Source organism: Hylobates moloch, unplaced genomic scaffold (genome assembly GCF_009828535.3).
Source record: "Hylobates moloch isolate HMO894 unplaced genomic scaffold, HMol_V3 SCAFFOLD_3, whole genome shotgun sequence".
NCBI lineage: Eukaryota > Metazoa > Chordata > Mammalia > Primates > Hylobatidae > Hylobates > Hylobates moloch.
The window spans coordinates 41,538,640-41,565,102 of NW_026652278.1; the positions used below are offsets into that span (position 1 = coordinate 41,538,640).

At 40.1% G+C, this 26,463-nt stretch overlaps 1 protein-coding gene and 1 pseudogene across 14 annotated transcripts in view; one reads left to right on the forward strand and one right to left on the reverse strand.

Moving 5' to 3' along the window:
- Nucleotides 1–26,463, forward strand: part of CPEB3 (cytoplasmic polyadenylation element binding protein 3) — a 241,514-nt gene that overhangs the window by 144,142 nt on the left and 70,909 nt on the right. For 10 of the 14 annotated variants that reach the window (XM_032136767.2, XM_058436213.1, XM_058436216.1 and 7 more), the window contains 2 exons: nt 3,865–4,032; nt 5,860–5,949. In XM_032136767.2, coding sequence (XP_031992658.1) covers nt 3,865–4,032; nt 5,860–5,949 — 258 coding nt within the window. The remainder of the gene's footprint in view (nt 1–3,864; nt 4,033–5,859; nt 5,950–26,463) is intronic. The other 4 variants (XM_058436214.1, XM_058436215.1, XM_058436217.1 and 1 more) reach the window with 1 other exon arrangement.
- LOC131383048 (eukaryotic initiation factor 4A-I-like) lies at nt 8,728–10,091 on the reverse strand (annotated as a pseudogene).

The window sequence follows — 26,463 nt, forward strand, 5'->3', positions numbered from 1 at the left end:
TAATTAGGGCAGGAAGATGCAGTGGTGAACAAGATTAAATTGGTCCCATCCTAATAGAGTTTACAACTTAATAGGGTTAAGGAAAGAGATACTCAATAAAAACACACCCAAATGGTATAATGGTCCTTGGGGAAAGTGTTAGGAAGGAGGAATACAGGGGCCTGTGTGTGGATAGCAAAGGGAATCTAACCTAATCTAAAGGCTTAGGAAAGTTCAACCTAAGGAAGACTTTTCAGCTGAGACCTGAAGAATTAGTAGGAATTAATTAGGAAATTGGAGAGTTGAAAAGGGTGTGTTTGTTTTAGGTAGAGGGAACCCGTTGTCCTTATGGCTTGCAGCAAGGAGGAATAATCAGAAATACGAAGGAGGTCTGTGTGATTGGCAGTTAGTGAGCAAGAGGGAGAGGCAGCAACTGTGACGTAGAAGAGGTGTGCAGAGGCCTTGCAGTTCACAGTTATGTTTTTGTACTTTATCCAAAAAGTAATGGGAAATCATTGAGGGCTTTTGAGGATGGGGTGAGGAGTGTGCTTACATGTTCAAATTAATGTTTGAAAATGGTGCCTTTGGCTGTTTTGTGGAGAAAGCATTGTGGGGTAGGAGGTAGAAGTCAGTAGACTCAACAGACTATTTACTCTGCTTGAATTGGCAGGACTTAGTGAGAGATGGATTTGACATGGAGTATAAGAGAAAGGGAGATGTCAAGGATGATTTCTAGGTTTCTGGATTGAATCCAGTGTGGATAATCAGCATTCTTATTGAGATTTTGGGGAATATTAGAGAAGGAGCAATTTTGGAGGGAAAGATCAAGAGCTGTTTTGACAGTACTTGCTCTGTGGCTTCTTGTTCCTTTACTTCAGAAACTCACACTCTGACGAGATTCTGCTCAAAATTGCCCTCCTGTGAAAATACTCTAAAAATCTCTCCCCACCAGTCTCCAGGAGGGCAGTAAATTGTGTTCTTGTGTCACTTGGTAAAGTCTTCTCTTAGCACATCTCTGTTTTATAATTATTTATGTACTTGCCTGTCTCCCCCACCAGACTGTGATTCCTTTGGCAAGGAAGTATCTTATTTGTTCGGTGTCACTGAAATATGGGTGAATATTTCCTCAAGTGTTTTCCACTGAGTTTTGTATGGTAAAGGGTTCCTTTAACATCTGGGTAATGCTGGAGTAAGTTAATGTTGTTTTTTTTTTGAGACAGGGTCTCACTCTGTCACCCAGGCTGTTGTGCACTGGTGTGGTCTCAGCTCACTACAACCTGTACCTCCTGGACTCAAGCAATCCTCCCACCTCAGCTTCCCCAGTAGCTGGGACTACAGATGTGCATCACCATGCCCGGCTAATTTTTGTATTTTTTTGTAGAGACAGAGTTTCACCATGTTGCCCAGGCTGGTCTTGAACTCCTGGACTCAAGTGATCTGCCTGCCTCGGCCTCCCAAAGTGCTGGGACTACAGGCATGAGCCACCATGCCTGGCCAGTTAATGTTTCTTTACTGTAGAACTTTTCATAGCCTTTTATTTTCTGAGGTGGAAAGGCATAACGTATGCATTATTTTCCCAGATTATTTCGTTTCCCCTTCCCCAGCTCTTGTTTTCTGGGTATCTAATGTTACTAGTGTTGAAGGTAATAGGTGGGTTTAGGAACACTCAGTGGGAAATGCTGATTTGCGCATGTGCCTGACACTGAGTAGGCATGTAATTCACTGAGTGTGGGCTATGGAATAAAGCAAACCTGTCAGCTCTAGGAGAATGTCACTGGATGTCTTTGGAAAGCTCTTTTTGCCTATAGTTGGTGCAAATCTATTTTTTTCACCCCCCAGTGATCAAAACAGACATCAAGGGATGAGAATTTACTGTCTATTGTTTGTTGCTGCCAGGCTAAAAAAGATAAGTGGCATGGGATGACAGATTTTGTTCTGTTTCTTTGTAGCTAAGCTGGGGAAAACTGAACAAAAAATTATTTGGTCTTTTTATTTAACTCCTAGCATTAAAACAGTGTCTTTTTTACACTACCTGGGTTGTTCACAAAATAACCAGAGTTATATTAATAACTTTAACTTTTTTGTAAAAGAAATACATGTTCAGTATTTTTCTTTTTTTTTTTTTTGAGACAGAGTCTCGCTCTGTCGCCCAGGCTGGAGTGCAGTGGCGCGATCTCGGCTCACTGCAAGCTCCGCCTCCCGGGTTCACGCCATTCTCCTGCCTCAGCCTCTCCGAGTAGCTGGGACTACAGGCGCCCGCCACCGCGCCCGGCTAATTTTTTTGTATTTTTTTTTTTAGTAGAGACGGGGTTTCACCGTGGTCTCGATCTCCTGACCTCGTGATCCGCTCGCCTCGGCCTCCCGAAGTGCTGGGATTACAAGCGTGAGCCACTGCGCCCGGCCATGTTCAGTATTTTTCTAAGGGCTATTTATATTCTGTTTTAGAGTTGGCTATTGTGACACAAAAACCTAGGTTTCAGGAAATAAAGATAGTATAGACTAAATGGGGAAGACACTGCTCTTTTTTTTTTTAAGAGTATATGAATTTATTTTAGAGGGGAATTTTCCTTTTTTCCCCCAAAAGTTAAAGTACTCTAATGGTTCATTTTTAGAGTGAAACCTAGTGGAAAGTTTTACTAGGAAGTCACTGACTCAAACAGGAAAGAAATTATTTTTTATTTATTTTAAATTTTATGATTTTAAATTTAGATTTTATTTTGTAATGCCAAATGGCATTATTGTATTATATTTACTGCTGGTAAATTTACTGCTGACTTTAACTGCTGGTATCTTTCTTATAGTCATGTGGATTGGGTAGGTACTTTTGCTCTAAAAATTTTATTTGGCTATAAAGTTAATGAAAATAATTCTTTTTTCATTTCTTTTCATACATTTTTTGAGTGTTATAAAATATAGCCTAGATTAGTAGGGTTAAGTGTTTCATAACCACATCCACATTTATACTCTCACATCTTAAGTTATATGTTTTCATTTACTTACCCTGTCCTTTATTATTGCATATGTTTATTTCCAAATTAGAGTAGCCTGGAATGACAAGGAAAACTTGATGATCTTTAGTTCCGCTATTAGAAAAGAAGTTATCAGCCTCTGTCACCAGTTTTGTATTCCCTTGGCTATCAGGACCACTCTTTAGAACTAAACCTCTGAGATTACCATAAAGAGCAGATAAAAATCTGTGGATAGAGATTACTTTGTCCAATTATTTTAAGAAATGATTAAAGAAAGAAAAAAAACATAGCTGCTGAATATACTCCTAGTAGCTATGATAGACTGAATGAGTAAAATGCAGTGATTTTTTAGCAAGGAAACCACTGAAATTTTGATGCTTTTTTTTTTTTGAGACTGAGTTTCACTCTTGTCGCTCAGGCTGGAGTGCAATGGCACGATCTTGGCTCACTGCATCCTCCACCTCCCCGATTCGGGTTCAAGCGATTCTCCTGCCTCAGCCTCCTGAGTAGCTGGGATTACATGCATGCACCACCATGTCCGGCTAATTTTTGTATTTTTAATAGAGATGGGGTTTTGCCATGTTAGCCAGGCTGGCCTTGAACTCCTGACCTCAGGTGATGGGCCCACCTCGGCCTCCCAGAGTGCCGGGATTACAGGCATGAGTCACCTTGCCCACCTGGACGATTCTTTTTCTTTAGTTAGCAATCTGGTCATCCCAAGGCTGTGCCTACCCTTACACAAAAATGATGATAAAAAGTTATCTGGTAATCTTCAGTCCTGGTAATCTTGGAAAAGCCACAGCTCAGGACACATTTTTTTTTTTTGAATGCTTCTCTCTGCACTTCAGGCTTCTAATAGAGCATTTATTGTCTTAGAAAATCATTTTAATTATAGAAACTCCCACATTTGTTTCAGGTCGATCTTCTCTCTTTCCCTTTGAAGATGCCTTCCTGGACGATAGCCACGGCGATCAGGCCTTGTCATCTGGCTTAAGTTCTCCCACTCGCTGTCAAAATGGGGAACGAGTAGAACGCTACTCTAGAAAGGTGTTTGTTGGAGGCCTTCCTCCTGATATTGATGAAGGTACTATGCATTCATTAATGATTTTGCAAAGGCTAAGTTTGTTCTTTGTGTGTTCTGACCCTGCCTCTCCTCTCCAAGTCAACTTTAGGGCATCTATATCTTAGTGCATAGGAGGTGAGACTATTTGGTAGATTAGAAAGTAATAGTCTATTATTGTACTAAGTACTTCGTGTTACATTATCTCATTTAATCCTCAAAGCTATCTTATAAGGATATCCTAGCATCTCCATTTTATAGATAAGGAAACTGAGGATCAGAGAGAAATAATTTGTTCAGGGTTATATAGCTGATAGTACGGTTGCAACTCAAATTCATTTAGATTCCAGAGCTTTTGCTCATGTCCATCACACCAAACCATCTCACATTTTAATATAAATACTGGCCAATGCAGTGGCTCACGCCTGTAATCCCAGTACTTTGGGAGGCCAAGGTGGGAGGATTACTTGAGCCCAGGGGTTCAAGACCAGCCTGGGCAACATAGCAAGACCCTGTCTCTACAAAATAAGATTAGCCGGGTATGGTGGTATGTGCCTGTACTCCCAGCTACTTGGGAGGCTGAGGTGGGAGATCACTTGAGCCCAGGAGTTTGAGGTTACAGTGAGCTATGATCATACCACTGAACTCCAGCCTGGGTGACAGAGTGAGACCCTGTCTCATAAGTAAATAAGTAAATAAAAACAAATACCTATTAACAAAAAGCATAATCTGCCTCTTTAAAAGAATGAAGATGAATTAGAATTTTTCTTAATAATAGTTTTGAGATGCTATCAGTCCAAAAATGAATGTTCACTTATGCCTAAAGCCAGTTTATTTTAGCACACGGTAAGTTGTCAATAAATATTTGTTGAAAGGATGAGTGAAATAAAATTGTGACAAAGTTAACTTAAGCAAAAAACAACTCTAGTTCCAGTAGGCTTTGGGTCTGATATAAAAATACTGTCTGATATTCTAACAGTCTTGTTTTTCCAGCATTTTTCTAGCTATGACACACTTCTAATTTATCATGATTTCCTTTTTTCATGGTGAGAGGAGAAAAGTCTCAAAAAGTGGTTTTATTTTAGACTAACTACATTAAAGTTATACATAGCTGAATGCTTATTTTCCTCCAAATTGTTCTTGTATTCATGTTAATCTCATCTATTGATTAGATTTTCTTCAAAACAATTTTTAAGATCATGGCTGAGAGAGTGGTACCCTAAACCTGAGTAGGAGCCAGGTTATAACCTCTGCTTTGAGTCGTATGTCAGAGGGAAAATATAAATGTATTGATCTATGAGTTTTGATATATTTTCTATATAGGGTATGTAATATGTAGTTATTAAAGAGAGCGTTGGCTGTCAACATTTTCTTATCACCCAATAGAATTACCTACTTATTGCCCCTACTGCTCACCAAAAGAATCATATCTATTTCTTAAATAATCTTAGAAGTTCCATACAAGTGAAACCGTATTTTAAATATTTTCTGTACCTTACTTTCTTACTAAAATCAGCGAATATTCCTATTTTTAGAATCTTTCTATTTGACATAGAAGTCACCTTAGTTTAATATGAGATACTTTTCTTCCAAATTATTTATGTCAAGTTTATTGGCAGTGAAAGGAAATGAATTATAGTTAGAAACACACTTTGCATGATTAAAAGTGGATAACCAAATGTACACCCAAGCAATGGTATTTCACTTAGTAGGTTTCACTTCCGTAAAGATGCTTTAGAAAACAACCCTCAAAACATTTTTTTAAACTAAAAAGACATGTTTTGTGCTATTCTGGTTTTCTGGTTGCAATATTTTTTTCTCTTTTGCTAAGATTCTTTCTTTGTTTTGTAGATGAGATCACTGCCAGCTTTCGCAGGTTTGGACCTCTCGTAGTAGACTGGCCCCACAAAGCTGAAAGCAAGTCGTATTTTCCTCCTAAAGGTAATGCTCTTAAAATGTTTCCACTGCTTGCCTGTTGGAGAGATAGCATGACAGTTCAATAAAAGGCAACCTTTTAACTCTTGAAATAGCTGTTGAATTTTTTCCCCCAATTAGGAAAACATTTTATTGTTGATCATCCTTTTGTGTATTATGTTTCCACTTAGAGACTCTTCCCCTGAAGCACACTGATTGCTTCATGGCACTGATTTTATTGACAGTGAGACCCTAGGGAGTCTGTTGTGGATGAGCCTCCTGCTAATTTTCATTATTTTGAAAGAAAAGATCTAGGGTTTTGAGGAATGTCAGCAATGGTAAAGGAAAAGATTATTTAGGGTCAGATTTTATTTGTATTCCATAGCCCTATGGTTTTATAGATCTCGTAAACCCCAAACCTGGGAAACCTAGTGGCTAAAGAATGGCATTGTACAAAATTATCTTTATCCACATCTGTATCTTAAGTGACTTAGCCTGTTTGGGAGCGGAGGGCAAACTAGCAAAAGACACTCCATATGACCCTGCTTCCCTGATTTTTGGGGAGGCTCATTTAATAATTTATGAGGGCATGAAAATATATTGCTTTGTTCATAGTTTGTCACTTCTGCAGAATCTAGGGAACTTTACTGGTGATATTCATTTGCGTGTGTTCCTAGATTTATATAGAAGAATGTTTTGGGTTAAAGGTTTGTGTTACATTCTGTAGATATGTTTCAAGGATACATTTCATTTCAGAAAAATGGCTTTTTGATACGTATTATTGTGTAATATTACTCAGCACAAAAAGATGGAGTGAAAATACTTGTCCTTCCTGTGCCTCATAAATGAATCAAATTATAGCCTAACCTGAGGAAGGCAAGTGGCTTCCTTTTATGTCTGGTTTATTAGGTTTCATTGTCAGTTGTACTTCTCCAATTCTCACTCTCTTTATAACCCACAAAAATAAGTAAATATAGAGGGCTGTTGCTTGTTCTTTGTTTTTTTTTTGTTTTTTTTGTTTGTTTGTTTGTTTGTTTTGAGATGGAGTCTTGCTCTGTCACCCAGGCTGGAGTGCAGTGGCATGATCTCGGCTCACTGCAAGCTCCGCCTCCCTGATTCACGCCATTCTCCTGCCGCAGCCTCCCGAGTAGCTGGGACTACAGGCTCCCGCCACCATGCCCAGCTAATTTTTTGTATTTTTAGTAGAGACGGGGTTTCACCGTGTTAGCCAAGGTGGTCTCGATCTCCTGACCTCGTGATCCACCTGCCTCAGCCTCCCAAAGTGCTGGGATTGCAGGCATGAGCCACCATGCCCTGCCTTTTTTTTTTTTTTGAGACCAAATCTCACTCTGTTGCCCAGGCTGGAGTGCAATGGTGTGATCTTGGCTTCTGCAACCTCTGCCTCCTGGGTTCAAGCAATTCTCCTGCCTCAGCCTCCTGAGTAGCTGGGACTACAGGTGCGTGCCACCACACCCGGCTAATTTTTGTAATTTTAGTAGAGACAGGTTTTCACCATATTGGCCAGGCTGGTCTTGAATTCCTGACCTCATGATCCGCCTGCCTTGGCCTCCCAAAGTGCTGGGATTACAGGCGTGAGCCACCGTGCCCAGCCGAGATATTTTGATATAGGCATACAGTATGTAATAATCACATCAGGGTAAATGGGGTATTCATCACCTCAAGCATTTATCATTTCTTTGTGTTATAAACATTCCAATTATACTTTAGTTATTTAAAAATATACAGTAGATTATTGTTGATTGTAGTCACGCTGTTGTACTATCAAAGACCAGATCTTATTCATTCCATCTAATTATGTTTTTGTACCCATTAACCATGCCCACTTTAACCCACCCACCCCCACCTTCTTTCCAGCCTCTGATAACTTACATCATTCTATTTTCTGTCATCATGAGTTCAATTGTTTTGATTTTTAGCTCTCACAAATGCATGAGACAATGGGAAGTTTGTCTTTCTGTGCCTGGCTTATTTTTCTTAACATAATGTCCTCCAGTTCCATCCATGTTGTTGCAGATGACAGGACTCTTTTTTTTATGGCTGAATACTACTCCACTGTGTATATGTACCACATATTCTTTTTTTTTTTTTTTTTTGTGAGATGGATTTTTCACTCTTGTTGTCTAAGCTGGAGTGCAATGGCACAATCTCGGCTCACCTCAACCTCCACCTCCAGGATTCAAGAGATTCTCCTGCCTCAGCCTCCTGAGTAGCTGGGATTACAGGCATGCGCCATCATGCCCGGCTAATTTTACATTTTTAGTAGAGATGGGGTTTCTTCATGTTGGTCAGGCTGGTCTCGAACTCCCAACCTCAGGTGATCCACCCACCTCGGCCTCCCAGAGTGCTGGAATTACAGGCGTGAGCCACCGTGCCTGGTCATGTACCACATATTCTTTATCCATTCATCTGTTGATGAATGGATAAAAGTTGTTTCCAAATCCTGGCTATTGTGAATAATGCTGCAACGAACATGGGAGTACAGGTATCTCTTCGATATACTGATTTCCTTTCTTTTGGTTATATGTACCTGGCAGTACGATTGATGGATCATATGGTAGCTCTATTTTTAGTTTTTTGAGGAACCTCCGTGCTGTTCTCCATAGTGGCTATACTAATTTATATTCCCACCAACAGCATTCAAGTGTTCTGTTTTCTCCACATCCTCACCAGCATTTCTTATTGCCTGTCTTTTGGATAAAAGCCATTTTAACTGTGGTGAGATGATATCACATTGTAGTTTTGATTTGCCTTTTGCTGACAATCAGTAATATTGAGCACCTTTTCATATATCTGTTTGCCATTTGTATGTTGTATTTTGAGAAATGCCTATTCAGATCTTTTACCCTCCCTTCTTTTTTTGCCTCAAAAAGTGACGTTTATTCAAAGAAAAAAATTACAAGATGTCCATCCCTTGGCTCTCTTTCCTTCCGCCTCCTGCTTCTCCTCAGTTTCCCAAGAATGAATCCTGACTGGGGCTAGGTAGCAGGATAGCCCCTCAGATGAGGTCAGCAGCATTGAGGGCCATCTCCTCAATGGAATGTTGTATAAGGTCTCAATTTCTTAAAGAGTCCTCTTGTCTTCTTCTGTCACCATGTTAATAGCCACACCCTTATGGCCAAACCAACCACCTCAACCGATTCTGTGGATACAGTTTTCCCTGTTGGTGGGAAGGTCACAGTTGATAACTAAAGAAACCTGCTGCACATAAATGCCTCTGGCTGTGGGTCAGTGGTAATCAATACTCTGTGAGAGCCAGAACAAAACTCCCTCATGATCACATTTCATTCTTTTGGTTCGTATCTCCATGCATGGCAGAGACAGTGAAGTCCCAAGCATGCATCTTCTCAGTGAGCCAATCTACCTTCTTCTTTTTTTTTTTTTTGAGACAGAGTCTTGCTCTGTCACCCAGGCTGGAGTGCAGTGGCGCACTCGGCTCACTGCAAGCTCCACCTCCCGGGTTCATGCCATTCTCCTGCCTTAGCCTCCCAGTAGCTGGGACTACAGGCACCTGCCACCACGCCCAGCTAATTTCTTTTTGTATTTTTAGTAGAGATGGGGTTTCACCGGGTAAGCCAGGATGGTGTGGATCTCTTGACCTCGTGATCCACCTGCCTCGGCCTCTCAAAGTGCTGGGATTACAGGCGTGAGCCACTGCATCCAGCCGAGCCAATCCACCTTCTTTCCAGTATTGATGAAGATGACTGCCTGGGTGACAGTCAGGGTTTCATACAAGTCACACAGGGTGCTCAGCTTCCACTCCTCATGTTCCACATTGATGTAGAATTGGTGGATCCCCTCCAGGGTCAACTCTTCCTTCTTGACAGGAATCCAAATGGGGTCCCTCATGAACTTCTTGGTCACCTCAAGCACATCAGAAGGCCTTGTGGCTGATAGCAAAACCACGTGGGTGTTGCTGTTGAGCTTTTGGAGTATGTCATAGATTGAGTCCTTGAATCCATGTCTTAACATTCCATCAGCTTCGTCCAGTACAAACATCTTGATGTATTTGGGAGACAGGTATCTCTGGTTAAGCATATCAGACATGTGGCCGGGGTACCCACGATGATATGGGGAACTTCCATCTGCAGTTTCAGCACCTCAGCATGCACGTTGGTGCCCCCAGTACAGGCATGACAGGAGGCACCCATATAGTCTCCTAGTGTCGTGACCACCTTCTCTATGTTTTGAGCCAATTATCAAGTGGATGCTAGGACCAAGGCATGGGTAGCCTTTAGATCTAATTCAATCTACTGCAGAATTGATATGGCAAAGGTGGCCATTTTCCCAGTCCCAGATAGGGCTTGAGTGATCACATCATAACCCTTGATACAAGAAGAATGGCTCGCTGCTGGATGGCAGAGGACTTCTCAAAACCATAGGCATAGATGCCATGGAAGAGGGATTCCAAGAGGTTCATATCATCAAAACTGTCAACAATCTCATTTCAGTTTTTCTCAATGATGCCTTCAGGCTCCATCTCATCGGGACCATTGTCTCTGGATCAGAAATACTCACTCTTGGCCGGGCGCAGTGGCTCACGCTTATAATCCCAGCACTTTGGGAGGCTGAGGCGGGCAGATCACAAGGTCAGGAGTTCAAGACCAGCCTGATCAACATGGTGAAACCCCATCTCTACTAAAAATACAAAAATTAGCTGGGCGTGGTAGCCCATGCCTGTAATTCCAGCTACTCAGGATGCTGAGGCAGGAGAATCGCTTGAATCTGGGAGGCAGAGTTTACACTGAGCCAAGATCATGCCACTGCACTCCAGCCTGGGTGATAGAGCAAGACTCCCCCTTAGAAAAAAAAAAAGAAATACTCACTCTCAGACATGATCCTTAGAAACTCTCTTTTGCCCATTTTTAAATCAGATTATTAGATTTTTTTTCCTATTGAGTTGTTTGAGCTCTTTATATATTGTTATTAATCCCTTGTTAGATTGATAGTTTGTAACTATTTTCTCCCATTCTGTGGGTTGTCTCTTCACTTTGTTGACTGTTTCCTTTGCTGTGCAGAAGCTTTTTAACTTGATGTGATCCCATTTGTCCATTTTGCTTTGGTTGCCTTTGCTTGTGGGGTATTACTCAAGAAATCTTTGTGCCCAGACCAATGTCTTGGAGATTTTCCCCAATGTCTTTATTTGTTTGTTTGTTTCTTTGTCTTAGTATTTCTTTTAGTAGTTTCATAGTTTGAGGTCTTAATTTGAAGTTTTTTTTTATTATTATACTTTAAGTTCTAGGGTACATGTGCACAACGTGAAGGTTTGTTACATAGGTATACATGTGCCATGTTGGTTTGCTGCACCCATTAACTCATCATTTACAATAGGTATTTCTCCTAATGCTATCCCTCCCCCTGTCCCCCATCCCATGACAGGCCCCTGGGTGTGATGTTCCCCGCCCTGTGTCCAAGTGTTCTCATTGTTCCATTCCCACCTATGAGTGAGAACATGCAGTGGTTGGTTTTCTGTCCTCGTGATAGTTTGCTCAGAATGATGGTTTCCAGCTGCATCCATGTCCCTGCAAAGGACATGAACTGATCCTTTTTTATGGCTGCATAGTATTCCATGGTGTATATGTGCCACATTTTCTTAATCCAGTCTATCATTGATGGACATTTTGGTTGGTTCCAAGTCTTTGCTATTGTGAATAGTGCCACAATAAACATACGTATGCATGTGTCTTTATAGTAGCATGGTTTATAATCCTTTGGGCATTTATCTAGTAATTGAATCACTGGGTCAAATGATATTTCTAGTTCTAGATCCTTGAGGAATCGCCACACTGTCTTCCACAATGGTTGAACTAGTTTACACTCCCACTAACAGTATAAAAGCGTTCCTGTTTCTCCACATCCTCTCCAGCATCTGTTGTTTCCTGACTTTTTAATGATCGCCATTCTAACTGGTGTGAGATGGTATCTCATTGTGGTTTTGATTTGCATTTCTCTGATGACCAGTGATGATGAGCATTTTTTCATGTGTCTGTTGGCTGCATAAATGTCTTCTTTTGAGAAGTGCATATTCATATCCTTTGCCCACTTTTTGTTGGGGTTGTTTTTCTCTTGTAAATTTGTTTAAGTTCTTTGTAGATTCTGGATATGAGCCCTTTATCAGATGGACAGATTGAAAAAATTTTCTCCTATTCTGTAGGTTACCTGCTCACTCCGATGGTAGTTTCTTTTGCTGTGCAGAAGCTCTTTAGTTTAATTCGATCCGATTTGTCTATTTTGGCTTTTGTTGCCATTGCTTTTGGTATTTTAGTCATGACGTCCTTGCCCATGCCTATGTCCTGAATGGTATTTCCTAGGTTTTCTTCTAGGGTTTTTATGGTTTTAGGTCTAACATTTAAGTCTTTAATCCATCTTGAATTAATTTTTGTATAAGGTGTAAGGAAGGGATCCAGTTTCAGCTTTCTACATATGGCTAGCCAGTTTTCCCAGCACCATTTATTAAACAGGGAATCCTTTCCCCATTTTTTGTTTTTGTCAGGTTTGTCAAAGATCAGATGGTTATAGATGTGTGGTGGTATTTCTGAGGCCTCTGTTCTGTTCCATTGGTCTATATATCTGTTGTGGTACCAGTACCATGCTGTTTTGGTTACTGTAGCCTTGTAGTATAGTTTGAAGTCAGGTAGCATGATGCCTCCAGCGTTGTTCTTTTTGCCTAGAATTGTCTTGGCAATGCGGGCTCTTTTCTGGTTCCATATGAACTTTAAAGTAGTTTTTTCCAGACCTGTGAAGAAAGTCATTGGTAGCTTGATGGGAATGGCATTGAATCTATAAATTACCTTGGGCAGTATGGCCATTTTCACGATACTGATTTTTCCTATCCATGAGCATGGAATATTCTTCCGTTTGTTTGTGTCCTCTTTTATTTTGTTGAGCAGTGGTTTGTAGTCCTCCTTGAAGAGGTCCTTCACATCCCTTGTAAGTTGGATTCCTAGGTATTTTATTCTCTTTGAAGCAATTGTGAATGGGAGTTCACTCATGATTTGGCTGTTTGTCTGATACTGGTATATAGGAGTGCTTGTTATTTTTGCACTTTGATTTTGTATCCTGAGACTTTGCTGAAGTTGCTTATCAGCTTAAGGAGATTTTGGGCAGAGATGATGGGGTTTTCTAAATATACAATCATGTCATCTGCAAACAGGGACAATATGACTTCCTCTTTTCCTAATTGAATACCCTTTATTTCTTTCTCCTGCCTGATTGCCCTGGCCAGAACTTCCAGCACTATGTTGAATAGGAGTGGTGAGAGAGGGCATCCCTGTCCTGTGCCAGTTTTCAAAGGGAATGCTTCCAGTTTTTGCCCATTCAGTATGATATTGGCTGTGGGTTTGTCATAAATAGCTCTTATTATTTTGAGATACGTTCCATCAATACCTAGTTTATCGAGAGTTTTTAGCATTAAGGCTGCTGAATTTCGTCAAAGGCCTTTCCTGCATCTGTTGAGATAATCGTGTTTTTTTTCTGTTGTTGGTTCTGTTTATGTGATGGATTATGTTTATTGATTTGCGATATTGAACCAGCTTTGCATCCCAGGGATGAAGCCAACTTGATCATGGCAGATAAGCTTTTTCATATGCTGCTGGATTCAGTTTGCCAGTATTTTATTGAGGATTTTCACATCCATGTTCGTCAGGGATATTGGTCTAAAATTCTCTTTTTTGGTTGTGTCTCTGCCAGGCTTTGGTATCAGGATAATGCCGGCCTCATAAAGTGAGTTAGGGAGGATTCCCTTTTTTTCTATTGATTGGAATCGTTTCAGAAGGAATGGTACCAGCTCTTCTTTGTACCTCTGGTAGAATTTAGCTGTGAGTCCGTCTGGTCCTGGACTTTTTTTGGTAGGCTATTAATTATTGCCTCAATTTCAGAGCCTGTTATCGGTGTATTCAGAGATTCAGCTTCTTCCTGGTTTAGTCTTGGGAGGGTGTATGTGTCCAGGAATTTGTCCATTTCTTCTAGATTTTCTAGTTTATTTGTGTAGAGGTGTTTATAGTATTCTTTGATGGTAGTTTGTATTTCTGTGGGATCGGTAGTGATATCCCCTTTATCATTTTTTATTGCGTCTATTTGATTCTTCTCTCTTTTCTTCATTAGTCTTGCTAGCAGTCTATCAATTTTGTTGATCTTTTCAGAAAAACAGCTCCTGGATTCATTGATTTTTTTTGAAGGGTTTTTTGTGTCTCTGTCTCCTTCAGTTCTGCTCTGATCTTAGTTATTTCTTGCTTTCTGCTGGCTTTTGAATTTGTTTGCTCTTGCTTCTCTAGTTCTTTCTTTTTTTTTTTTTTTTTTTTTTACTGTTTTTATTTATTTATTTATTTATTTTTTTTATTATACTTTAGGTTTTAGGGTACATGTGCACAATGTGCAGGTTTGTTACATATGTATCCATGTGCCATGTTGATTTCCTGCACCCATTAGCTCGTCATTTAGCATTAGGTATATCTCCTAATGCTGTCCCCGCCCCCCCCACCCCCCACCCCACAACAGTACCCGGAATGTGATGTTCCCCTTCCTGTGTCCATGAGTTCTCATTGTTCAATTCCCACCTATGAGTGAGAACATGCGGTGTTTGGTTTTTTGTCCTTGTGATAGTTTACTGAGAATGATGTTTTCCAGTTTCATCCATGTCCCTACAAAGGACACGAACTCATCCTTTTTTATGGCTGCATAGTATTCCATGGTGTATGTGTGCCACATTTTCTTAATCCAGTCTATTGTTGTTGGACATTTGGGTTGGTTCCAAGTCTTTGCTATTGTGAATAGTGCCGCAATAAACATACGTGTGCATGTGTCTTTATAGCAGCATGATTTATACTCCTTTGGGTATATACCCAGTAATGGGATGGCTGGGTCAAATGGTAGTTCTTTCAATTGTGATGTTAGGGTGTCAATTTTAGATCTTTCCTGCTTTCTCTTGTGGGCATTTAGTGCTACAAATTTCCCTCTACAGACTGCTTTAAATGTGTCCCAGAGATTCTGGTACGTTGTGTCTTTGTTCTCATTGGTTTCAAAGAACATCTTTATTTCTGCCTTCATTATTTACCCAATAGTCATTCAGGAGCAGGTTGTTCAGTTTTCATGTAGTTGTGTGGTTTTGAGTGAGTTTCTTAATCTTGAGTTCTAATTTGATTGCACTGTGGTCTGAGAGACAGTTTATTGTGATTTCTGTTCTTTTATATTTGCTGAGGAGTGCTTTACTTCCAACTATGTTGTCAGTTTTGGAATGAGTATGATGTGGTGCTGAGAAGAATGTATATTCTGTTGATTTGGGGTGGAGAGTTCTGTAGATGTCTATTAGGTCTGCTTGGTGCAGAGCCGAGTTTAAGTCCTGGATATCCTTGTTAAACTTCTTAACCTTCCCCGATTTGTCATTTACTTTTTGACCCTCTTTAATTTTTTTGTAGTACTAACATTATAAATTTTTATATAGGTAAATTTATTAATGTCTTCTTTATGTTTTCTGAATATTTGTGACATGCCTTAAAAGATTTTTCCCACTGCAACACAATAAGAAAATACTACACGTGTTGTTTTCTTTTTGTTGTTGTTGCTCGTATTACTTTACTTTTGACATTGAAGTCTTGTTTTGGTCTGGAATTTATACTGGAGTAAGGCACAAGAAAGGATCCAGCTTTATTTTTTCAGGTAGCTTGACAGATGCCCCAGTTTTATTTATAGGCTGGCTAGTCCAATTTTTTCCTCATCGATTTGAGTTCTTAGAATTGAATATTGATTGGAAGGTCATCTCTTCTGTTTCTCAAGAAATGCACAGTTTATCCAGAACTACTTGCTACAGTATGTAGCTAATGAGCTCTTGAAATGTGACTAGTTTGCCTTGAGATATGGTTTTACGTGTAAATATACCCTGCATTTCAAAGGCTTGGTTTTTTTTAAATGTAGATAATCTCATTAATAATTTTGTTTGCATGTTAAAATAACTTTATGGAGATATTGGATTAAATAAGATATTAAAATTAACTTTACCTGTTTCTTTTTACCTTTTAAAATATAGATACTGGAAAAATTTTAATTACATATGTGAGTCATATTACATTTCTGTTAGACAGTGCTTCTCTAGAACAAAGGTCAACAAACTACCTGTTTTTGTATGGCCTATGAGCTTAAGGATTTTTTTATACATCTTTAAGGAATTATATGTGGCACATACATCTCTTTACAGAAAACGTATGTTGACTCCTGCTCCAAAATAGCCCACAGAATTGCTCATTTTGCTTTGAGACATCCGGTGACAAGAGAGGCAGTTTATTTTAGAAGTCTTTATATTTGTAGGCCTAGGTAGTTATTAAATGTTTCCCTCTATTGTGTCAAATGCTTCCCTGCAATCTTTACTCCTTGGTCAGTGATGTCTTATAAAGTAAGACAGAATAAGTCATCATTGTGACATCTAACTCTAGGTACTTAAAGGACTATCAGTTTCTCTTTCCAAGCTAAATATTTTTATTTTTTCAGTTATATGTTACGTCTAATAGTTTCTGGATTAGCATTCTTCTTTTCTGCCTTCTTTGTGTATATGCCGTATTTTACAGCATCCTACTTAAATTGTTAACTGAGAATTAAAGAGAATGTTAGGGTTGGTCAGAGCAGTACGGAGTTTAGCACCTCTGCAGCCTCCATAGATAGCTCTTGGTACACTCCAAAATAACAGCATTAAATATAGAACTATAGCACATTAGTGTTGGTGTTCTCATTTTATAGCTGAGGTTAGGTGTTGAGATGGACCAGTGAGAGCTATGCCAAGAAGAGAATCCGATCTCCTGATTCTGGTCCTCAGGCTTGCATCCTCAGAGAGCAGATTGCCTTCTTGGTGATTGGGGTCAGGGAAGAGAAATAATTATTAGACTATTGGCTCCTGTTGTGTTTTGCTCTCAGCTAAAGTCTGAAGGTTGATGACCTATTTGGGGAGAGCCTAAAGAAATTTGATGTTATTCCAATGTTAAGAATATCTACACTGTTCGCCTCAAACTGTTCAATGCCTTCTTAATAATACTCCCTCTTGCTGATAATAATTTTTCTTAGGTCACCTCACATTGGCCATTAGGTAAAGTTTGTTTGGCTGTATTAGGCTTATGTGTAACTAGAAAGGAAAACATGAACCATCCACTATTCAGTCCTTTAGCCTTTCTCAGATAGTGTATATGTAGTGAAATAGAATCATCTGTTCATCCAGCAAGTTTACCTTGGTGCAGATTCGAAGTAGGGTTTGTAAAAGCATGACCATTTTCAGTGGATTGTTGAGAGCTTAAAATCCACATAGATAGACCTCAGTTGGTGGGGAAAAAAAAAAAAAAAAAAAAGCCACATAGGGAAAGAATGGCAAGGTGGCCAGATACATGGACTGTCTCGTTGCATGCTTTTGAGCTAGCAGAGTGGGAGGCCATGCAGACTTCAGCTCTTTCAGCACAAGGGCCATTAAGACATTTAATAACCCATTGAGGATATACAGAGCCTTATGGATCAGTTTGTCTGTGGACCACAAGTAAGGAAATGCTTGTTGCCCTTAGAACACCACTGAGACCATGGAAGGTGAAGGAAGGCATAAAAGTCACAATGTTTGTTTTCATGACTTGGTCGTGGACCTCACAAACTTACAGTCCTATGGGGGAGATAAGAAATTAATCAGACAATCACAAAAGTAAACATGATTACAAACTGATAAGTTCTCTGAAGGAAAAATAGAGTGCAATAGAGACTCTAAAAAGGGGGCATCAGTTTAGATTGGGAGTATGGAGAGAGCTTGTTTGAGAAAATGGCATTTAAGCAGACCTGAAAATTAAGGAGTTAGCTAGAACATGTAGGGAAGCAAATTCCAAGCTGAAGACTATCATGCAGGGAGAACTAAGTATGACAAAAAGGCTTTAGTGCCTTTGGAGAAATGAAGGAAGTGTGGCTGTAATTTGTTTTTTGTTTGTTTGTTTGGAGACAGGGCCATACTCTGTCACCCAGGCTAGAGTGCAGTAGTACAATCATGGCTCACTGCAGCCTTGACTTCCAGGGCTCAAACAGTCCTCCTGCCTTAGCCTCTTGAGTAACTGCACTCACTACCATGCCTGGCTTATTTTTTATTTTTATTTTTTGTGGAGACAGAGTCTTGCTCTGTTGCCTGGGCTGTTCTCAAACTCCTGGGCTCAAGCGATCCTCTCACTTCAGCCTCCCAAAGTGTTGGGATTATAGGCGCGAGCTACCATGCGCAACAGGGATGTTGTGAGGTAGAAGAAAAATGAAAGAGCCTTGAAGGATTTTTTTCTCCTAAATTGATCTAGTCTCCCAGAGAGAATAGATATGAAGGCCCTCTTGTCAGTTACATGATCCCAGTATTTTCTATTGCTATTCTAATTGTAGACCTTGGTATTATAATGAAGTAGTAGAACCAGAACAAAGCAATCTGGTTCTCTTTGAACATGTTATTTTATAAACAATAAGAATAATCCCAGCAGAACAGCAGAACCATCCCAGTGGAACCAACCATCATTTTTCTATCTCCTTCCAGTCTTTTTGTTATGTAGGTCATAGGGGTTTGTTATACAGATTATTTGGTCACCCAGGTATTAAGCCTAGTGCCCATTAGTTATTTTTCCTGATCCTCTCCCTCCTCCCACCCTCCACCCTCCGATAGGCCCCAGTGTCTGTTGTGTCTATTGTTCCCCTCTATGTGTCCATGTGTTCTCATCATTTAGCTCCCACGTATAAGTGAGAACATGTGGTATTTGGTTTTCTGTTCACTACTTTGCTAAGGATAATAGCCTCCAGCTCCATCTGTGTTCCTGCAAAGGACATAATCTTTTTCTTCTTAATGATTGCGTACTATTCCATGGTATATATGTACCACGTTTTCTTTATCCAGTCTACCATTGATAGGCATTTAGGTTGATTCCATGTCTTTGCTGTTGTGAATAGTGCTACAGTGAACACATATGTGCATGTGTCTTTATGATAGAACGATTTATGTTCCTTTGAGTATATACCCAGTAATGGGTTTGCTGGCTCGAATGGTAGTTGTTTTTAGGTCTTTGAGGAATTGCCACACTGTTTTCCACAATGGCTGAACTAATTTACACTCCCACCAGCAGTGTATAAGCGTTCCTTTTTCTGTGCAACCTTGCCAGCACCTGTTATTTTTTGACTTTTTAGTAATAGCCATTCTGACTAATGTGAGATGGTATCTTATTGTGATTTTGATGTGCATTTCTCTAATGATCAGTGATATTGAGCTTTTTTTCATATGTTTGTTGGCTGCATGTTTGTCTTCTTATGAAAAGTGCCTGTTCGTGTCCTTTGCCCACTTTTTAATGAAACTATTTGTTTTTTTCTTATAAATTTGTTGAAGTTCCTTACAGATGCTGGATATTAGACGTTTGTCAAATGCATAGTTTGCAAAAATTTTCTCGCATTCTGTAGGTTGTCTGTTCACTCTTTTGATAGTTTCTTTTGCTATGCAGAAGCTCTTCAGTTTAATTAGTTCCCAATTTTCATGTTTTTAAAGAGGCTACCTTTCAAGGAGTTTGTACCATAACTGACTTGCTTTTTGGTCATCTAGGCCAAGCTTATCCAGTCTGTTGCCCGCAGGCCACATGCAGCTCAGGAAAAATTTGTATACTTTCTTAAAACATTATGTTTTTTTTTTTTTTGCGATTTTTTAGCTCATTAGCTATCATTAGTGTTACTATATTGTATGTGTGGCCCGAGACAATTCTTCAAGTGTGGCCCAGGGAAGCCAAAAGATTGGATACTTCTGAAGGGTTATTAGAAGTAATGCTTCTGTTGATATATTTTTGTACATGGCCTTCTCTTTCAGATTATTTTCTGTAGGATAAATTTTGTGAAGGTTACTTAACCACAGTTAAAATAAATGAAAATATTAATGACTCCAGATTTGCTATTATGTGGCTTCCCAAAGCAATTTTCTTTATGAAGTTTTTACTAATTTGGACATCTGTATCAAATGTTGTGCTTAGTTTCAAGTCAGATAAATGGTACATTGTGGTTGTGAACTTACCTTTTTGCTTCTGTGTTTGGCGTATAGTGCACCCCTGAAGAACCCAGGGGCCATATTGGTATGAGTCTTGTACTTGAAGTGTTTTAAATCTTTTCCTCTTAGGTCTCATCTGTTGAATTTTGGGTGTTTTCTAACATTAGCTCCTATCATTCTCTCCCTTACTCACTATGGCCACACTGACTACTTTGCTATTCTTTGAACAAGACAACTGAGGCCTCTGGGGGGCCTTAGTACTACCTTTTATCTGAAACCCTCTTCCCCCATTTCTTTTTTGTTTGTTCTTTTTGAGACAGAGTCTCACTTTGTTGCCCAGGCTGGAGTGCAATGGCACAGTCTTGGCCTACTGCAACCTCCACCTCCTAGGCTCAAGCTATTCTCATGCCTCAGCCTCCCAAGTAGCTGGGATTACAGCTGTGTGCTACCACACGTAGCTGATTTTTAGTATTTTTTAGTAGAGATGGGGTCTCATCATATTGCCCAGACTGGTCTTGAACTCTTGACCTCAGGTGATCCACCTTACTCGGCCTCCCAAAGTGCTAGATTTACAGTCGTGAGCCACCACACCAGGCCTTCCCCCACATTTCTAAATGGAGCACTTTCTCACTTAGACACTGCTCAAATGTCTAGCTCCTGTATCCTCTTTTTCTGTATTCCTCTTACTTGCATTTTCTGTCTACTTACTTACTTAGTAGAGATGGGGTCCAGGCTGGTGTTGAACTCCTGGCTTCAAGCAATCCTCCTGCCTTGGCCTCCCAAAATGCTAGGATTACAGATGTGAGTCACCATGCCTGGCCAATTTATTTCTTTTTTACCCTAATTTTATTTTTCTTTAAAATGCTTATTATGACCTGAAAAAATTAGATGTGTTTTTCTGACTTTTTTCCAGGCTGCAATGTAAGTTTTATGAGCGCAGGGAATTTTTTCCATTTTGTTCACTGCTCTATACCAAGTACTTTGCATACTTGGCTCAATGACCTTCAGGTATCTATTAGGTGAATGAATTGTATCCTGGCAAATGATGAGTTCATTACTTGATCAGAGAGTAGAACCCACCACATTTTAGAGTTGGAAAGTTCCTCAAAGATTATCTCATTCTAGTGCAACCTTTATTTTGAACTGAGACTGAAAGAGGTGAAGTATCTTTTCATAAGAACACACAGCTTTTATTAGACAGACTTGAACCTGACAGACCAATAGTTTATACTATTTTACCTGGTGGATAATAAAGTTATTTTTATTTGTTTTGCTGCTCTGTATGATTTGTGGAAAAGGAGGGCAGGTTTAAGCTATATAATCTGATAGATAATGCTGTTATTTACAAGGCTGAATTTTATATTAAAATTAGCATCTTAAGCTATATGACCCAAGGTACATTTTAACATTTGAAAACGAAAGTGGTCCTTGGCTTTTTCCTGAGCCTTTGTATTCTGTTTGTCATACTCACATAGCTGGAGTATTTCCAAAGAGGTGGTTTAGACTGGGGCTGTAGGTCTGAGCTGCCCTTTAGCCATAACTTAACTATGGAATTCTGCCTCATGGATGATGCCACACTATTTCTGGACATGGGTGAACTGCTTGGTAGTTGAGTTATTTGACTGCAAGGATAAGTTCTTTTGTGCTACTTCAAATCAGGGATGTGGTTATGAGTGACAAGGGGAGTCCAAGAACAGGAGTGATAATATAACCAGGTATCATGGAGGCTGTACTAGGGTGTGGCAAGCTGCAGGGATTTGAACAGTGGAAGTTACTAATTATCCATTGTAATCTCCCACCATTGTCATAACTCGGTTTGTATAGTTTTCATATTTCTAGTTGAATTCCAGAGAAAGGGAATTTGATTGACCCAGTTCATTTTTTAACACCTAGCTGTGACATAGTTCATCCTAATGATAGGGCCCTAGAATCCTTGACTACTTAGAAAAAGAAATTCTAGGGCCAGGTGTGGTGGTTCATGCCTGTAATCCAAGTACTTTTGGAGGCCGAGGCAGATAGATCACTTGAGCCCAGGAGTTCAAGACCAGTCTGGGCAACATGGTGAAATGCCATCTCTGCAAAAAATACAAAAAATACAAAAATATATATATATAAAATACAAAAATTACATATGCCTGTAGTCCCAGCTACTTGGGAGGCTGAGGTGGGAGGATCACCTGAGCCTGGGGAGGTAAAGACTGCAGTAAGCTGAGATTGTGCCACACTACACTCCAGCCTCGGCAACCGAATGAGACCCTGTCTTAAAAAAAAAAAAAAAAGTCTGTTTCCTTTAGCATGCAGCTGTGAATGTGGCCACTAAGAAGATAAGATGGACATGACAAACTTGATGATAAATAGCATAACCTCCCTCATTGCCCACTGGGAGAATATTCCATCTCCAAAGTTGCTGTCACTGGAGCTACCAAAAAATGCCTATCCACCCTGAGCCTTCTCTACCCCTTGTTCTGCACTAAGAGCTGATCCTGATACTGAAATAGCCTCACCTCTCATAGTGGGACAGAGAATATGGGCCCAGGGAAAGGAGCTGGCATCTGCTGTGCAGTGAGCACAGCTGTGCTACCACTGTTGAGGTCTCTTGGGCAAAGGCAGTGATGGCAGCCAGCTACAGATGTTGTACATGAGTTTGGCCATCTGGCTCTGAAACTGTTTTCAGAAGCCAATGATGCTGGCAGTGGAATGGAGGAGGCTGTCATTCTCAGCTTACTTGGGCAGCTTACAGTGTCAGCTTCAGCAGTCTAGAGGCACAGGGTCCAGGTGAACAGAAATAGTAATAGGCACACAGCTTTATACAAGAGTGACCAAACCCTTGTGCACTAATGATTCCCACCCACTTTTATAAAAGTTTGTATTCCTGAATGGCTATTTCTGCTGGTGATTCTGTACATCCTCTGCACTGGCTAGGCTGGCTTGCCCTCTGGTGCTCTTGACCAAGGTCATGTAGTTGTGGAAGTTTATGCAATACCAGCATGGTTTGTGAACCTGGCACAAGCCAGGCCACATACTATTCAGTTTGAACACAAGCCAGCTAGCTAAGGAGATAACTGCTTGAGGAACAAGGAAGAGGAATCTACTTTGAGTGGGCAAAAACAGGCCATTGTGGAGCTGCAGTGGGCTGCAGTGTAGCATTTATTTCTTTTTCCTTCAACTTGTCTAAATCTGGCTTTGGAAAGGAAAGTTTTCAAACTTCACATTTTTTCCCTTGTAGCATAACTTGAATGGAAATAAGTCAGTGTTGTTTTAGGCCAGATTCCAAGTTTTTCCACCTTCTGAGTTACGTAAACTGATCAAGTTGGGAAGCCAAGAGTTTTAGCCTGTATTTAACCTTTTGCAGTTTGTCATCTTTTGAGTAACATTCTGTCTTCCTTTAAAAAAAAAAAAAATCAGGTCTTGGCTTATAGTGCTCACACTGTTTGGTGATTTATGAACCCTATATTTTAATATTTTACTTGATTGTGATTTTCATACCCAGGAAGGATTTTCTTGTAAAAACATGGAAACTGCATTGTGTGGTAGCAAGGGTGAGCTTTTTGTTTTGTTTTGTTCTGTTTTAACAGATGGAGTCCATCTATCTTTGCTTTTAAAAGCTTAGCACACTCTCAGTTTACACTTTTATAAACACTTGTCTCTTCAGCATTGTATTGAAGATGAACTATAAAGTTAGTCTTTGCTTTCAAAGCATTTATAGTTTGAGGGACTGTACAGAAAGAAGTCATTAGGAATATATAGTCCACAGGACAAAGCTTGAGCAGCCACATAAATAACAGAAACATCTTGTTCAAGGTCACATAAGTACACACTGCTATGACCAGGCAGAGTTGATGGGATGGGAGGAAATGCTTGTTTAGTTCAGAGAAGTCATAACTCCTCCTGATGAGAACTTTTTTTGAGGAAAAAATCGACTTTAGGAACTGAAATGGAAGGTGGAAATTTGGCAGACTGAGGCAGAGAGGATGTTTTAGAAGAGGGTATAGCTTGTGTTGGGACTTGCTGACAGTAGTTAGATAGGGCTAAGGCTATGAGCAGGTGAGACCAACAGAGGATATGTTAATTGAAGGGTTAGGAATGGGAAGCCAGCTAGGAGGGTCTGGTGAAATTTTTTGAAAACTGAGAGCAAAGACCTGGCTTGTCTTTCAAAAGAGAATGGACCCACTTCAGTCTGAGAAGGGTGGCACAGAAAAAACTCATTTGAAACAGCATTAAGAACTGATCAGAGGAATGTTAAAGTCCAGGGAGGAGAAGAAATTAGACTATCAAAGCTCAGGCAGTATATGCACAAGGCCAGACTAAAGCTTCATCTGTCTATAGGAGAGCATCACCTGGATTGAAACAGAGTTCCCCAGTTGCTTGCTGACTGAGGGAGAGTAACAGGCAGTGGGGCGTAAGCTAGGTTTGTGGACTCAGATGTGGGCATCAGCATTTACTAGCTATATGACATTGAGCAAGTAATTTAACCTTTAAGCCTCAGTTTACTTACCTGAGTTAATACTACTCGTTGGGTTGTTAAGAGGATTATGTGAGGCAGTGCGTGAAACCACCAACACAATACTTAGGCTTATTCGGTGTTGAATAATCTTAGCGTCCTTGCCTGTGACTTAAATATAATGCTCAATAATCATAAAATTACTCAACTAGTTTGACCAGTTCTCTCCCACACCCCTAGTCTGGTCTCAGTTTCCTTGGTCAGGTGCTTGTTTGAATTGACTGTGACTAGAACTGACAGATTGGCAGACTTCACAAGGACCTCTTTATATAGGGAATGTGTGATTATGTAAACAGCAGATTTTAAGTCCAAATGCCCCAGGTCACTGCCCTGGACTGCAAGATTTTACTAAGAACACAGGAAGTACCAATTTTGAACTCTGAGGTGGTTCTACTCTGCCGACTTATTTTCTTGTCCATTCCCAACTATTCCTACCCCTGCCGCCAAGCAACCAACCCACAAAGAAAGTTACTAGTGTCATAGAAAACACAAAACAGACTAGAATCAAGTCTCAGCCCCACACAGTAAATATTGTTAAAGAAATATGTTTAGTTCTGAATCTAAGGGGAGTGTTTAGGAATCCGTGCGCTTAGGCAGTATCTATCTGCAGAGCTACCTCTACATTTTAACTTAGGTTAGTTGTTTCCCTTGGAATTCTTCTCTGTGTTTTCAATGTTTTCACCTATTGTCATACCATTAAGGTCTGGCCCCTGTGCCACCACCTACAGAAAGCCTTTCCTAATTTCTCTATTCTTGTCTTCTCTGAAAGTGATCTTTCTTCTTTCTGTGAAGTCCAACTTTTAAAAATATGTTTACAAAAATACTTCTTAGGATCCTTAATGCATTGTTCCTAAGTTAGAGTTCTCTGTGAATTTATTCTATGTGATCTTCTAGTGCTAGTATATAAACTCCTTAAGAACAAGAATTTGCTCATGATAGTATTCCCCTGCAGTGTGTAGATTACATAAGTGTTGAGTAAATCTTGGAGATCAGGTATCCTCATTCAAGAGGAAAATGAATAAGAGATCCAGTTCAGAGACCTACAGTGAGTGCTCTCCGCTGCAGGCAGGGATTGATGAGCTGCTTCAACTCTTCCCACCCACCACTCTCAATCCTATACTCTAACTAATGAACTCTGCTCACTTGTCCAAGTGAGTTGACCCTTTGGCCTTTCCATGCCTTTGCCTGTGCACCTTCCGAACTTGGAATGCCCTTACTTTCTGGAAAAGTAATCAGCCTCCGGGTCAGATATGGCCTTTGCTCTTTGGTGTTCCCTGATGTTGGGACAAATCTGCTCCCTTTTTTTCTCCCCAGTGTCCTGTAGGACATACCTCCAACATAGCGCTTTTAATGTTGCTTATTAGTTATTTATAGTCTGATTTTTTCTGGATCAGGGTTCTTCTTTGGCTTGTTCATCTTTGCAACCTCAGTACTTAGCATCATACCTGGCATCTCCTAAATGTTTTTGGTACCCTTGAATTGAATCCAAAAAAAGTCTCCCGAGGCAAACCAGGTAAGTCCTCTGACCTGAAAGCCAAAGTCAGAGGGAATGTTTAGGACAGACTGCCTGTGCCAAAAAAAGTCTGAACTCAGGCAGCTCTGGCTAGAGCAGTGCCCTTTAGGTTTCTCTAGAAAGGTCACTGGTAATAGGAAGCCTGATTTTGTGAGAGGAGAGAGCTGCCTGTCTGTCCAGGCCATGGACCTTTCCTTCTAGGGTTGGTCTCAATCCAAAACCAGCCATTTCTTGGTCTGCCATTTTATGAATGCTGCAGTGGTTCAGGATACAGCTCCACAAGCTGAATTTTTTTTTTTTTCCATTTGTAGTTGGTACTTGAAACAAATACATCACTAATAGTATTAGTTGATTTTAAGAACTGTTGATTCTTTTTTTTTATTATTATACTTTAGGTTTTAGGGTACATGTGCACAATGTGCAGGTTTGTTACATATGTATCCGTGTGCCATGTTGTTTTGCTGCACCCATTAACTCGTCATTTAGCATTAGGTATATCTCCTAATGCTGTCC